Source organism: Abramis brama (assembly GCF_963993115.1).
Source record: "Abramis brama genome assembly, chromosome: 21".
Lineage (NCBI taxonomy): Eukaryota > Metazoa > Chordata > Actinopteri > Cypriniformes > Leuciscidae > Abramis > Abramis brama.
This window is the reverse complement of record NC_139983.1, coordinates 23,237,057-23,253,015: the sequence shown is the minus strand read 5'-3', so window position 1 is coordinate 23,253,015 and position 15,959 is coordinate 23,237,057. Positions and strand designations below refer to the sequence as shown.

The window sequence follows — 15,959 nt, the reverse complement described above, 5'->3', positions numbered from 1 at the left end:
CATCTTCAATGCTCTAACTGAGGGAAGGAGGTTGTTCCCCAAAATCTCGCAATACATGGCCCCGGTCATCCTCTCCTTAATACAGTGCAGTCGCCCTGTCCCATGTGCAGAAAAACACCCCCAAAGCATGATGCTACCACCCCCATGCTTCACAGTAGGGATGGTGTTCTTGGGATGGTACTCATCATTCTTCTTCCTCCAAACACGTTTAGCGGAATTATGACCAAAAAGTTCTATTTTGGTCTCATCTGACCACATGACTTTCTCCCATGACTCCTCTGGATCATCCAAATGGTCATTGGCAAACTTAAGACGGGCCTTGACGTGCTGGTTTAAGCAGGGGAACCTTCCGTGCCATGCATGATTTCAAACCATGACGTCTTAGTGTATTACCAACAGTAACCTTGGAAACGGTGGTCCCAGCTCTTTTCAGGTCATTGACCAGCTCCTCCCGTGTAGTTCTGGGCTGATTTCTCACCTTTCTTAGGATCATTGAGACCCCACGAAGTGAGATCTTGCATGGAGCCCCAGTCCGAGGGAGATTGACTGTCATGTTTAGCTTCTTCCATTTTCTAATGATTGCTCCAAAAGTGGACCTTTTTTCACCAAGCTGCTTGGCAATTTCCCCGTAGCCCTTTCCAGCCTTGTGGAGGTGTACAATTTTGTCTCTAGTGTCTTTGGACAGCTCTTTGGTCTTGGCCATGTTAGTAGTTGGATTCTTACTGATTGTATGGGGTGGACAGGTGTCTTTATGCAGCTAACGACCTCAAACAGGTGCATCTAATTTAGGATAATAAATGGAGTGGAGGTGGACATTTTAAAGGCAGACTAACAGGTCTTTGAGGGTCAGAATTCTAGCTGATAGACAGGTGTTCAAATACGTATTTGCAGCTGTATCATACAAATAAATAGTTAAAAAATCATATATTGTGATTTCTTACTGATTGTATGGGGTGGACAGGTGTCTTTATGCAGCTAACGACCTCAAACAGGTGCATCTAATTTAGGATAATAAATGGAGTGGAGGTGGACATTTTAAAGGCAGACTAACAGGTCTTTGAGGGTCAGAATTCTAGCTGATAGACAGGTGTTCAAATACGTATTTGCAGCTGTATCATACAAATAAATAGTTAAAAAATCATATATTGTGATTTCTGGATTTTTTTTTTTTAGATTATGTCTCTCACAGTGGACATGCACCTACGATGACAATTTCAGACCCCTCCATGATTTCCAAGTGGGAGAACTTGCAAAATAGCAGGGTGTTCAAATACTTATTTTCCTCACTGTATATATATATATATATATATATGTGTGTGTGTGTGTGTATACATACAGTTTTTTTATTTTTATATATATATATTATATGGACTTATAGGTTAACAGGAAATATGTTTCCTAAACATTGGACCCATATAATTATAGAATCATGCTTTCAAAATGTCATAACTGATAAAAATGTTCATGTACTATCTGGAGTTTACTGACAGTTTTTATTGTTTCAGACAAATCAGACCAGTTCAGAATGTGACTCAAACATCTTTCTCTCTTTGTCTCTCCTTCTCTCTATGTCTCACTTTCATCCTCTTCTGCGCTGCTCTGCAGGTTTTGGCGGCTGCATCAGGGATGTTAGATTTGCACGCGGGCCTGTCGTAAGCTTGGCGGCCGTGTCCAGCAGTGCTGTCAGAGTCAATCTGGATGGATGCCTGTCAGCTGACACCAGCGTTAACTGCAGGGGAAACGACTCCATTCTGGTGTACACGGGCAGAGACAGGAGCACAGAGGACCTGACACTGCAGCCCTTCACGGGTAAAAGCAGCATCCGACCCCTTTTCGCAAGCACAATCCCCACCAGCGCAGTAGCCAAGCCTCATTGACCCGCAGCTATTTTGGCCTCGTGTTGCCTGCCTTGCCTCTGTGTCAGGCGATTGTTTGGCCTGATTTGTCCTTTCTGCTTGGAGTTTGTTATTGTAAAGACCAAACAGAAGAACAACATAATATGTCCAGTCCAGCAATGGGCGCAGACACGACACCAGGGGCACAGAGAGGTCATATCTAAAACAGTCCCCTTCATCAGCAATACTGAAAAACTGTTGAGAACTGCACCTTAGCTAATGCACACGGACAAATATAGCCGAGGTACCTCTCTTTTGAGTGATGGAGATGGAGCGAGAAACCGTTTTTTGCGTTTGTGCAACAGACTTATTGACTTTCTCACCAAGATAAATATTCACTGAAAGAACTCAAATTGTCAATACATCAAGCTATTTTTTTATATTGAATTGTCTCGAGAAAGCACATTTCTTTTTAAATTGTTTATTTTGTTCTCTCTTTGTATACAGAGTATTTGTACAGAGTAATGGCATTGGGAGAAGGAGGTTGGACAGCCGGGCCGTGGCAGCGGGGACGCAGCAGAGAGACAGGTAGGACAGGTGCCAATAGGTAGTCAAATATCATTGGTTAGGCTTTGGATCTCACTGGTAGAATCCTACAGTCCGATGTATACACTGATATATATATATACTACTGCTGTTCAAAGGTTTGGGTCAGTAAGATGTTTTTTATATATAATTTTAATACTTTTATTCAGCAAGGATGCATTAAATTGATCAGAAGTGACAGTTATTAGCAATTATAATGTTACAAAAGATTTCTATTTCAAATAAATGTTGTTGTTTTCTGTTCGTGAAAGAATCTTCTATTATGATTTCCACAAAAATATTAAGCAGCACAACTGTTTTCAACATAATAATATGGATAATAATAAGAAATGTTGCCTGAGTATCAAATCACCATATTATAATGATTTCTGAAGGATCATGTGACACTGAAGACTGGAGTTATGATGCTGAAAATTCAGCTTTGCCATCATAGGAATAAATTACATTTTAAAATATATTACAATAGAAAATTATTTTAAATTTTAATAATAATATTTCATAATATTACCATTTTTACTGTTTGTTTGATCAAATAAATGCCGCCTTGGTGAGCGTAAAAGACTTCTTACAAAAACATTTTAAAAATCGTACCGACCCCAAACCTTTGACTGGTAGCGTACAGTAATTTACAATAATATGTAATTACTGTAGGTAAATACATAATGTACAGTTTATACTATAGTTTTGCTCAATAATTCGTTTCCAAAAAATGGAGTGTATTCTGGCTACTATTCATACTTTACTGTCATTTAGAGCACACACACTCTCTTACTCCCTCACCTAAGACAAAAAGGCCTACAACTTAGCCAGCACTACAGGCTCTACACTGATATTTGTTTGTGTCATAGTTTTCAGGCCAACCCATTTTATTCTTATCTGTACAATATATGTAGCAGTCAAGGAGATGAGATCTGCTTGGAGATTGCTTATCGTGAAGCTCTCTGTAGGAGCATGCATCACACACACTGCCTTATTACAGATGAAGACGGTGTGTGGAGGAGAGAAAGAGAGAGGAGGTTGATGGTGTCCATATTGAAACGAAGAGGCTCAGATATGTAAAATGATGCTTAAGTGGTTAAATATATGTAATTAAATTAATTGTGCATAATTAAGCACAAAACAAAGAATTAGACTTTGAAAGCTAAATTGGGCAATGAAACGCATGTACATGTTTTAATGGTTATAAATGACATCTTTAACAATTACTTCAGTGCACCTAATATGGAAAGTCTGTCTTTTGCAACCCATTTTGCTGCATTTCTGATTGAAACAGGATATGAAGGAAACATATAGAACAGGACTTGATTTTATCCATCAGTGATTGCAAAATCAGTTCCCTGAAATAGCTATAGTTATTTCCTAGTCAGTTCATTTTGAATAAAGTTTAAGTAGACAAACTATGTATTTCCTTTGAAGTAACATACCCAGATAAATTGTTCTCAATAGCACCAGGAATGTGCTTTAAGAATGTTAATAGGGTCATTTTGATTTCATTTTGTCTTTAATTACATTCATTCTGTCAGATTTCTTTTCCGCTCTCTGTGTAGTTACACTTTTGCTTTCTGCCGTTCAACAGCAGTGTTATTTGGTTAAAAACACCTTTGTAATTTGTAATACCAGCCCTGTTGGTACAGATGATGAATCGCAAAGACTTCCTACTTAAATTTGTGTACACCACATTATAGGTCAGACCAGCTTTCCAGTGGTGGATATATTACACACATCTGCTGTCTGGCTTGTTTTGACTGTATAAACGAGTGTTAAAGAGATTCTATAGTCCGTGACACATCATAAATGATGCTTGTTGCATTTCTGCATATGTTTGACTGTTTTATTTATGCCCCCTAAAATGTGAATCCTGAAGAGAAAGCAAGCCGTCGCTTGATGGGTGTGAAATATAGCCCGGAATGAACGCTGGATGTACAGTCGTATTAAATCAGTGCTGAAAAAGTTACAACTCTAATAAATTGTATTTATGCTAATGGTTAGATATGATTTACTGTGTCTATTAAAAGTGAGAAATGTGTGTGCTGCTTTTCTTTGGCCTGACACACACTTTCTCTCTTTCCCAATTGGATTCTCACACTCTCGTTCCTCTCCTCCCCCTTACTTTGCCTCTCTCTCTCTCTCTCTCTTTCTCTCTCTCTCTCTCTCTCTCTCTCTCTCGCTTTTCTTCTCCACGTGTCTCTCTCACCTATTATTTCCTGTACAGTTCCACAAAGTGTGCTGCCTCCCTCCAGAGTTGAGAGTGTAAATGGTTCCAGCGTGGAGGTGAGCTGGGAGGAGCCAGAAGAGGTCAGAGGTGTAATTGAGAAGTACGTACTGAAAGCGTACAGCCGGGACCGTCCCTTCTCGTCCCCCATCAGCGCCACCTTCCCCCACTCTCAGCACCTGACAGGTAAGGGCCACGCCGTCCGCCTGGAGCTTGGCTCTGAAACCTTTTAGCCCTCATGTTCTGTTTGGGCTCTCAGAGACCTCAGTACCATTTTAATAGCTTGAAAAAGGGAATAAATAAGATGTTGATTTTGAATTGGCTATTATTTTACCTGACCATAACCTGTGCGAAATGTCTAAAACACCTTTAAAGGAATTGTTCACCTGTAAATGAAAAATGTCATCATTTTTTCCATTGTTTCCAAACCCATCTGACTTTGTTTCTTCCATGGAGTCCCTTGTGAAATAGAAGTACACTTTTAAGTACACTTTTGCATGCTTTTAACAGGAGTTATTATTATAAAAATAATATACTTTAAAACAATATACTTAAATGCAATCTAAATGTAATGTTTTTGAGCACCTAATTGCATGTTATTTCCAATTAAATGAAAATATAATGTAATTTAAGTAATTAGTTGAACATAAGTGTTTTTTGACCCACATATGACATAAGTACATCTTTATGCTTTATGTAATTTCATAATTATTACTTCTATTGTCTTTGCAATATAGATAAAGAGTACTGTTTAATGTACAGACAAGCATTTTATGCTAAAATAAAATATACTTTAATGTAATTTCTATTGAAACTTGTCATGTGTTTAAATATATTTTGTGTAAGTAATTACACATTTGTAATGATGTTATTATTTAGTAACTTTAAAATGTATTAACTTTAAATGTAATATCAAATAACTTATAATCAAGTACTTTATATAAGCGAATGAACACCGTAAGTATAAGTATACTTTTTGTTCTTTTTTGTTCTTTTTGGAGCATGGCATTCATTGTATGAAAGATAGCAGCCCAGCCATTCTGTTAAACATCTTTTATAGCATTCTTTGTAAGACATAAAGTCATACAAGTAAATAACAGAATTGTATTTTTTTGGTGAGCTATCCCTTTAAACGCAAAATGCAATAATACTCCAGACGATCTGTAGTCATGACAGTGTTCCCTATGTGACATTGCAAGTTTATAGACTGAAAATCTGCTTGGTTACTTGAAATTACTTCAAAGAACAAATGAGGATCTTGAAACAACGATTACGTTCTCAGATGACCAATCACTGTGGTAAGATTCTGTCTCCGGGCAAAGCGAAACAAGAAGACACTTTTTTTTGCCTTGTTCTTGGCACGCTTCAACCTGCGCAAGCCCAAGCCACACTAATTTATGATAGTCGTGACACCAAAAGCAGAATTACACAGGCCGATAAAAACTCCGAAAGCAAATGAGTGGGTAACGAGAGGAGAGCAGGTCAGCCTCTTAATTGAATTAAAAGACGTCTGACAAAAAAAAAGAAAAAAAGTTACACTTACCTGGCCAATTATGGCTCGGCTGGGGTGTTTACCTTCCAACTCTTCCAAAATCTGTCTGCTACATGGATACAGTGGACGCGAGCCAAAGATTCACTCATACACTCCATTAAATGGATCCTGCCTTTTTTTTTTGGATGACAAATTTAAAAAATAAATCCTGTTTTAAAGTCTAAAGATGAATTAAAAGCTGCACTTGCTAGGGCCTTCTGATGTAAGTCATAAATCAACAATATTTATTGTTTACTATATTGTTTAAAGTTTGGTTTCTAAAGGTCAATCTAATTTAGATGGTCAATGCACTCTGTAACTGATATTTCATGGTGCAAACTTAATTGTGATTGACACAAACCATGTTTTTTTCTCATTGTTATTTGTGGGTCATATTTTATTTTACTTTAATTAGTTTTTGTTCATGTTTTTAGAGGATGAGGGTTTAACCAACTTCTAAGTGGCAGGTGAAATTGTGGCAGAATACAATTATTATTATTTTATTTTTTTGATTTTTGATTTTTGTGAACAGCGAAGCACAAGCTGAGAACAAACCTTACTGAACTTAGGCCACGTCTTTAACATCTTCACAAACAACCACTAATGTGTAAAAGTACTGAGCGATGAATTAAAGTCAGAGTCATATTGATCACAGCAGACCTGGATAGTGACTTTCATAGCATGCAAGAAACCCCCTTTAAATAGCATCAGCCACTTAATCCATTAAATAACGTCATTAGTGTCCCATATCCTGAATAGCAAAGGCCGCATCACTTTCCATCCGTCTGATTAATAGGAGATATTACTGTTTGATAATAAAGACCTTTTTAAATCCAGACCTATTATCAGAAGTGATGGTTATATTATGCTGTGTTTGAAAAGCCATTGCATTAAGTCTTAAGGAAGCAGAGTTGGGGAGGCCCACTTTTTGAAATATGGAAGAGAAAAGAATGACATTTGCCTCTTGCTCTCTGAAATGTTCTCTTCCTCTCTTCTTTCGCAGGCACTTTAAGTGGCTTGGCTCCTTTTAGCAGCTACAGTATTACCCTAACGGCGTGCACTCAGGCCGGGTGCAGCGAGAGCCCGCTCGCCACCGGCTTCAGCACTCCACAAGAGGGTAAAGTCATTTAGAAGGTCCTGACTCCCACATTTCTTTGATGAATAATAAAAGTGACGAGAGGGGCTCAAATAGTGCCGAGCCATTTGCTTGAAAACTCCAAACTAATTTGATGACAAAGTGCAATGCCAGGCTGTAATTGCTCCGTCTTATTTATTTTTTTATTTCCCCGTCTCGTTCTTATTCCCGTTTTTTTTTTTTTCGGAGAGAGTGGTTTTAGGAACAGGGTAAGTGTGGGATTGAACCCTCTCCCTTTTAATGACATGCATCTTTAATAGCTGTAATGCAGATTAATGTGATTTTTAATTGCTGTTACATTGTTCATGCGAGAGCCTTGTCTTAATGTAAGGCATCTGAAAGATTAATGAAAGCTTCTTCATTTCACTCAACCAGAGAAGTAAATCTGAAGACAGTTTGGGCTAAAAAGAATTGATTGTGGAGCCGAAAAGTATGAAATCGAGAATCAAGCGGCCCATTTCCACCGTTCTCGTTCAATCCTGTGGCGCGAGCGTACCGCGACAAACATCATTTCTCTCTCTCTCTTTCAACTCTTCCAGGCTCATTCTTTATTGCCTTCACATCTGTCTGACCGCACAGGCAAGACAAAGAACCTTCTTCCTCAGTCAGGGAGGAAAAAAATGTCATGTCTATTGACCGAGAGCCTTTTTCCTACATGAAACAGCAAGTATAAAGACAGATTAATTGTCAGCAGCAATTATTTTCTCTGTCTGATTGCAGAAATAGAGCTGGTCCCAAATAAAATGAGCTCGCTTTCAGGCTGAAATTGTCAGATTTCTCTCTTTTCTGCACTAGAGGTTGAAAAATGTAGATAGCTTTTTAATCTAAGTTGGGCTAAATAGCCTTGTTTAAAGGATAGTATGACATTAAGGGTCATCATGGAGTGAAAAAAAAAATCGATCTGATGTGAACTTGATTACTAACCCAAATTACTGTATCGATTCTCCATAAAGGACATTTTTAACATTGTTTTAATGCCACATACAGAAGCAACTTCATTCTCAACTTACTGTTGCTCAGAGCATGTTTGACCTAAATTGCTCATTGAGGCAGTGTATGTTTGTCACCAATGTATTTCGTTTGATTAAAAACCTAGAAATAGGGCAGAACCTTAAATATTTCTCTTTTTTATTGCATGTTTTCGTCAATTATAAACCGTTATATAAACATTGAAAAATATGAAAATCATTGTTGTTGTTATTATTTATTATTTAACTTGTTAAATAACTATGGAATAATTTACAATGGTCCGTTGAATTATTAGAAAATAAGTTTTCTAATAATTTAGTGTCCTGGAGTCAATTATTCGGCTTATACTGCAGTTACCACATGTCGAGACATGTTTTATTTTTAAGACATTTTTCAGGTTTTTATCCTATAAGTGCTCTTTGTGTGTAATAATAATTCTTACGCATCTCATCCCATGCCTCCGTTGCTAATTTCAAAGCGTAATTTTAAAGCTAGTAACGGAGGCTTGAGCCATTGATATGCAGACTAATGCAGTTATCAGAGAAAGAGCGAGATTGATTAAGCGTGTGTGAATGACCTGATTCTGTGCGTCTCTCAACAGTGTTTGTCAGCAGCGTCTCTATTAATAGCAAAGCTGCAAGTTTACCTGCTTCAAGAACAGCAACATTGCTACCTCGCTACTGATATAGCTTTTCAACCTATTTTACTGATAAAGTCCCGGGCAGTGCTGACAACATGTTTCTGTGCTCTTGTATGTTTCTGTATGTGAGAGAGTGTATGTATGTGTGTGTGTATGCGGAGAGAAAGCTGACGAAAGAAAGTGTGCTTTACATAAATAAAAATGAATGTAGTCGGAAAAACATGGAAATAGTTTGTCATTTTCATCCTATTGGTTGTTATTTTTATTTGCTTGTTCAGTGTCTATATGGGTTTTGGTTCTTTTGCTGTTTTAGGCTGTAATGACATGGTGATATGGAACTGTATTGCGGTCAAAACCTGCTTGGAACTACTTTTAAATTTGCACACCTTTGGATGTTTGTCAACTAATCAGAATCAAACACTCAACAGCCATGTAGTACAATATATAATAATCATTTATTTTTAAAATATTGTCATATTTTTAGTTTGTTTTCAGACCTTTAGAATTCACCCCTAGGTTTCTAAAATGCATGCTATTTTTTAAAGCTTATTATTTGTCTTTATGAATTGTTCACTTTAACTAAATAAGTAACTAACTGTTTGATCATTTTTAATAGCTCCTCTAGAGGTTCCTCCACCTGCTGCGATCTCCAACCCCAACTCTCTGTCTGTCCACTGGGACCCTCCGTTCAAACCCAACGGCATCATCACCCAATATATCCTCTACAAAGACAATACTGTTGTGTACCAAGGCAACAGAACCAGCTTCAATATCACAGGTAAGCAAGACTTTGCTGCCTGATATCCATTTCTTGAATGGAAAGTGTCCAGTCAAGGTCACATACACATTGACTGGATTTGTGACATTTACTCATTCACAAAAGGAATGTTCTGGGTTCATTACAAGCTAAACTGTATTAACAACATTTGTGCCATCATGTTGAATGATTACCACAGAAAAAACTTTTTCAGGAGACATTCTTGATCCTCCACTGTGTCCGTGTTTACACATTAATTGCAAGAATGATAGAACAGAAAACAAAAAGAAAACAAGTGGATGATTAGCATTTAAAAAGACAAAAGTGCCACTGGCACACGTCCAAGGGATGTTTCTTTGAACCATGTTAAACTGTCATTGTGAGGATGAAAAGTGGAGCCTGATGTAGGGAGCCAAGCACATGACATACGAAATAAAATTGCTAATACATCAGCATGATTTACTAATTCGTTCCCTCGTTTTAAGTAAATCGTGCGCAAAATATATTAAAAAAATGTCCCTTGTTTTTCTTAAATCGTGCACACTATATAATAATCTGTTCCCTTGTTTTACTAAATCGTTGCACGAATTAGGGAACGAATTAGTACAACCTGGCCGCGATTTACTAAATCAAGGGAACAAATTATTATATTGTGCGCACGATTTAGTAAAACATGGGAACAAATTAATATATTGTGCACACTATTTAATTAAAACAAGGGAATGTATAAGTAAATTGTGGCCACAATTTGCTAGAACGAGAGAACAAATTGTCAATTCATGGCCAAAATATACACATTTTCTCCTGCATGTCATGTCCGGGGCTTCGTACTTAAGAGACCTGCTTTAATGCAGAATTGCACAGAGCGAATCCTTTCAAATGAATAACTTGCATTTTAAGGGTAATTTTGTCCACTTTCGAATCATTTTATTTTATTTTTACCCCTTGTAGTTAGTGTATAATGTTATTCAAGGTAACCAAAATCAGCTGTAATTTACAGTAGCTGTACATCACCATTCACACTGTTTCTGACCTTTAGAACAAATCAGGCTGTTTGTTTCAGTAGAAGAAGATGCAGTTCAATAACTAAAAATCAGAGCGCACGGCGGTCGCATGGGCCAGATATGAACTAGGGGAATTGCTGTCCATATTCCTCTTGATTTAATCACATCCTGCAGTAAATAGGTGGAGCAGATGCTCAGCTCTAAAGAGCGTCACTTGTATTGCTGTATTTCATCTTGCCAGTGGAGACGGGGCCAACAGCCAGCCATTGTTTGTTGTTTGTTTTCTTTTTTCTATTCCCTGCGTGCTCTTTTTGCGAGTAGCAGAAGCCCCTGCTCTTGGCGTTAATGCACGAACATTGTGAGATGTTTTATTAAAAGGCTCCAATGCTCCAGCCGCCGCTTGACCCGGGGTGAGAAGCATGCCTAAATGATATGGAGCCCCCAAAAGGCCAATTTACACTCAGGACAGGTATATTCTCTCTGAGATGAATCATTCAGAATGTCAGCCCCCTCCTCCCCGCGCACACACACACACACACACACACACATAGACGTATAGACTTCCACTACTGGATTGAAAGGAGTTCTTAAGCACAGAACAAACCTAACATAACATAAGTAACATAACTAACATAAGAATAAATATTTCTTTATTTTCCTTACTTATTAGGCTGTATTTATTTGGTCAAAAATAAACAGTAAAATTGTAAAATATTATTACAATTTTAATATATTTTAAATGGCATATAATTAATATTTTTGTGTAAACCGTCACAGTGATTGCATTTTTTCAGGATTCTTTGATAAATTTTTAAAAATATAAATATTTTGTAATATTAGAATTATCTTTACTGTCACCTTTAATCAGAGTAATGCAATCAAAAGCAAGTCCTTAATGGCATCATCTAAGAAGTGAACTATTATTATTTTCTATTATTTGTCTCACTTAAACCTTCCATCCTGTTAAATAAAATGACAGAAAATTATATTACAGTGTAATAAGATGATTATAATATAATATAAGATGATTAAAAAAGATTGTGTATATAAAATAATGTATATATTGTAAAGGTGTATATATTGGTGTATTGTAAAGGTGTTTTATATACATTAAAGAATTTGACACCATCATGCAAGTGCAAATAATAAGGTGTAGGTGCTTGACAAGAGCTTGGCCAAAGCATATTTCTAAAGGTCTAGTATAGATTCAAGTATTTATACATCTTAATTAGGAAGAGTGATACCAAATGTTTCATGGCTTCAAAATAATAATCAGCTTGTTTTTCAAGTAAAAATCAATTGCGTTCTTATAATGGTATACCAACAAATCAGTGAGAGCAGGGTCTTATTCCACATCCAGATTGAAAATTACAGCTTGTCTGAGAGTAATCATTGGGGTGTCCATGTATCCGAATATCATTTTATTGCAGCACCTAACTGGTGTTGAGCTCCCTTTTCAGTCAACCTCGCCTCATTTCTGCTGGTCCCATTCGAGCCCACAAAAACAAAGGTCATGCTGAAGTCAATTTCCTCAGTCCATGCTCAAAGAGAAATACCTAAGCACAAATCATGTTGAGTTTGTGTAAAGAGCCATAAAACCTTCAGAGGCGCCGCACAGGGGTCTCCGTTTACATCTCCTTCCTTTTGATCAGCCTGAGCTTCTCTCCTGAATGGCTAAAGATATGCCTGACTACATATGTATTACAACCCCAAGCCAAAGCAGAAAATGTACCGAAGGCTTTGAGGGCATTTCTCAGAAGACACGTTGTGCAGCAGGATGTTATTTTCAGTCTGCTCGACGGGGTATCCCATATTTATTGTGGGTCGTTGTAAAGGCAGAGGTCTGATGTGATAAGAAGCTATGGAGCACTGCATTGCTGCGGCTGCCGTCCCCTCCCCTTCACCCCGCCACGCGCAAACCCGGGGATTCCAATTTCTTTCAGGATATCTTAGCTCAGCTTCCAAGCTGCCCCCGCTGTGATTTTGGAATATCTCACCTTTTTTATTCCTCCTTCCTTGACAGTAAACTGCTGTCAGGCGCTTCAAGGAGAGATCCTCCTTCCCGTCAAGAGGAGCCTTTGAAACGCACCGCTCATCGCCAGTGTTTGCGACTCTGGTTTCCCAGTACAAATGATTAACAAATGATTCCAGCCATGTGGAAAGCATGGGCTGCTGTGTGTGAGGAAGGGAAAGCCAGGAGCTCGCTGATCATCACAGCGACCTAAAGAAGCCAAACATGTAAAAATACTGCAGTATGACAGATTAGATCACAGCTTTCAGGTCTTATTAGAATTGCCTGAAGTGGTTGATCTTTGTAGGTTAGTGTCAACATTTACAGAGCTGGAATACAGATGCCAACTAAAGATAATGCAACCGCACTTTCCCTTTACAATTTCAGATACATTTTTTTTTTACAAGGATTTTAAGGATATAATATTATGGTAACATCTACTGTATCTCAGAGTTTTATTGTCTAGACTAGAACATCTTATTAAATAAATAACTACTACCTTGCAACTAGGTTAAAAGTTAAAAAAATTAAAAAGTTCACCCAAATCAAACAGCTGAACTCTACCAGCACATTAAACCTATTTTATCAAAATGAAGACAGAATAATACTTTTCTGTGGAATAATCATCACACTATAATGTTATAATGCATTCTTAGCCAGTCTAATTGTATTTTTAAATATATATATATATAGATATATATACTTATAAATTTCTTCCTTTTTTCACCATGTTTCATAGTGTTTTCTAAAGTGATAATCATGGGTTTCTCTCTCTCTCTCTCTCTTTCTCTATCCCTCTCTCTCTCTCTATCCAGATGTTGGTGTGTTCACTCCTCATAAATTGCTGTTGAGTGCCTGTACTGAGGCAGGATGCACCAACAGTTCCCAGGTTACCTTGTTCACAGGTCAGTTGCCCCCCACACATGTAGAGCCACCCATCCTGACCGTACTGGATGCCCGCAGTATCCACACACAGTGAGTATTAAAAAATAATCTTTTGAGTGAAATTTTTTGCCTTTAGGATAATACTTTTAATATTATGATCATAAATTCAATTATAAATGTTATTATGCATGGATTGTTTTCCAAGACTATGAGTTTTTAAAAAAAAATGTATGCAGTTTAAAAAACAAAACAAAAAAACATTCCACCCTCACTAGGTCCTGTCCTTGGACGGCACGCACACATGCACACTAACGAGGCATGGACAGGAGTGAAGGTGGTTGTTCTCACCTTTTAGATGACAATGTTTTATCAGAGAGATACGCTAATGAGGTGACGGACATTTGCTCTCTGTAAGAGGACGAAACACATCTCAGGTCTCGTTATTCCTCACCATTATACTAAAACTAAGCTCCGCATGTCAAACCGTAACCCTCTGAAGATGCAATATAACCCTGTTTAAAAAATAAAAAAGTGGCCACCACAAAAATCTCACACTAGAGCGATTTATCTGACCAACCCGTATGTCAAATTTGAGAAGCTGTCCCTATCCACCGCATGGGTGCATTAATCAACTGAGTGTTTTCCATATAATCATAAAGTACGCCCCTTCCGCCAGTCATGCCATTGGCTGTTTGTCCTTATTGTCTTTGCGTGTCCTCTGGCTGCAGTTGAGCGACCAGGGGAACGGAGCAATGGAGCAGGCCTTGATTTAGGAGCTAATGCTCAACTCCTGCACCCACACTGGACCATCTCATTGGACTGTATGAAAACGCACAGTCCGACCTTCTTCCGGCCTGTTTAGCATGCAGAAATTTCTCCAGCTTTTGACCCCCGCCGCTTGACTTAGAGAGAGAGAGAGAGAGAGAGGAGGGAGTCTACTGAAGATTCTTCCCAGCAACCTGCACCCCAGGCCTATAGCAATCTATGTGAAAGCCTTTAGAGGTTCATCTTCAGCTGCCCCATCTCCATCACTTAAGAACTATCCGGAGAGGGCACCATGCCACACAACAACGTGAGGGGACAAGGAGAGAATAGAAGGAGAGAACTATAAGGGAGTTAAGGGGCAATGGGGAAACTGAACTTATGTACACTTTATTTTAGGCCAAGAGAGATGACAGAAGCGCTCCGACGCATTTCCCATCAGAAAGAAAATGTCATCACTTTACTGAATGATCACAGGTGGGGAGAGAGCGAGAAGGAGAAGGCCACGAGGAGAATATATATTTGAGCTGTCACCTACAGTACACCGTGGTAAAACCCACCACCAGTTCACTGCCATCAGAAAGTGCCGATTAAATTACTCAAACCACCCCACCTCCACCGGGCTGCCCGAGGAGGCCTGTAATACCTGGAGAGAGAGCTTTCTGTTAGCATTCACATTCATCTCAATGGAATTTGTTCGGTCGGCTCACCAGAAGCACGTGATTTGAAATCTGCCATCTTTGCTTAACGGTGCTCAGGATGTTTTGTCCAATCTACTGAGCACTAAAAATTACTAATTAATCTGGAGGCACAGGTAAACGTTGCCATGACAATTGTGATTGACATGTGGATAGTCCCTAACCCTTCACTAGCAATTATCTTGAGCTGTGATGCCATGCTTTTATAAAGAATGTGGGCCTTCAAAAGAAATTATTAAAATAAATTAATACTTTTATTCAGCAAGGATGCACTGAATTGACATAAGTGATGGTAAAGACATTTAATGTTATAAAATGTAATAATCAAATTATTTTTAAAAAAAAAATCTATTTAATATCAATGCTGTTCTTTTAAACGTTCTACTCATTAAAGAATCCTGAAAAAAGTTTCACAAAAATATTAAGCAATATTAAACATTGATGATAATAAGTAATGTTTCCTGTGCACTAAATCAGCATAATAGAATGATTGCTGAGGGATCATGTGACAATATATTAAAATAGAGAAAAATACAAATGACTATTTTACTGTATTTTGACTAAATAAATGCAGCCTTGGTGAGCATAACAGACGACTTTCAAAAACATAAAAAACATTTTTGTTTTGCTTTAAAGTGGTTTTCAATGTAGGAAGATATTTGCATGGTGTAGTTGCAGCATCAACCAGCAGGGGTTGATGGGGACCAAGTTAACTATCAAAACCTTGACCCCTTGGCCACAGCATTCCCTCTTTCTTATCTTCGGCAGTGTAGCAGCCTACCTCAACAGCCTTCATTCGATTATGCTCATTTCAGGCATTGAGGAAGGAAAAAAAAATACAAGCCCTTGCTTTTTATTCTCCTGCTACCTCTGTATTAATGGCAGTGGAGAGCTTGTGATCTCTGTAAGCCATT

At 38.0% G+C, this 15,959-nt stretch overlaps 1 protein-coding gene across 1 annotated transcript in view; it reads left to right on the top strand.

Annotated features, from left to right (window-relative positions):
• Positions 1-15,959, top strand: part of ush2a (Usher syndrome 2A (autosomal recessive, mild)) — a 208,666-nt gene that overhangs the window by 76,414 nt on the left and 116,293 nt on the right. The window contains exons 28-33 of the mRNA XM_084096104.1: positions 1,606-1,809; positions 2,343-2,423; positions 4,654-4,839; positions 7,188-7,301; positions 9,545-9,706; positions 13,516-13,675. Coding sequence (XP_083952230.1) covers positions 1,606-1,809; positions 2,343-2,423; positions 4,654-4,839; positions 7,188-7,301; positions 9,545-9,706; positions 13,516-13,675 — 907 coding nt within the window. The remainder of the gene's footprint in view (positions 1-1,605; positions 1,810-2,342; positions 2,424-4,653; positions 4,840-7,187; positions 7,302-9,544; positions 9,707-13,515; positions 13,676-15,959) is intronic.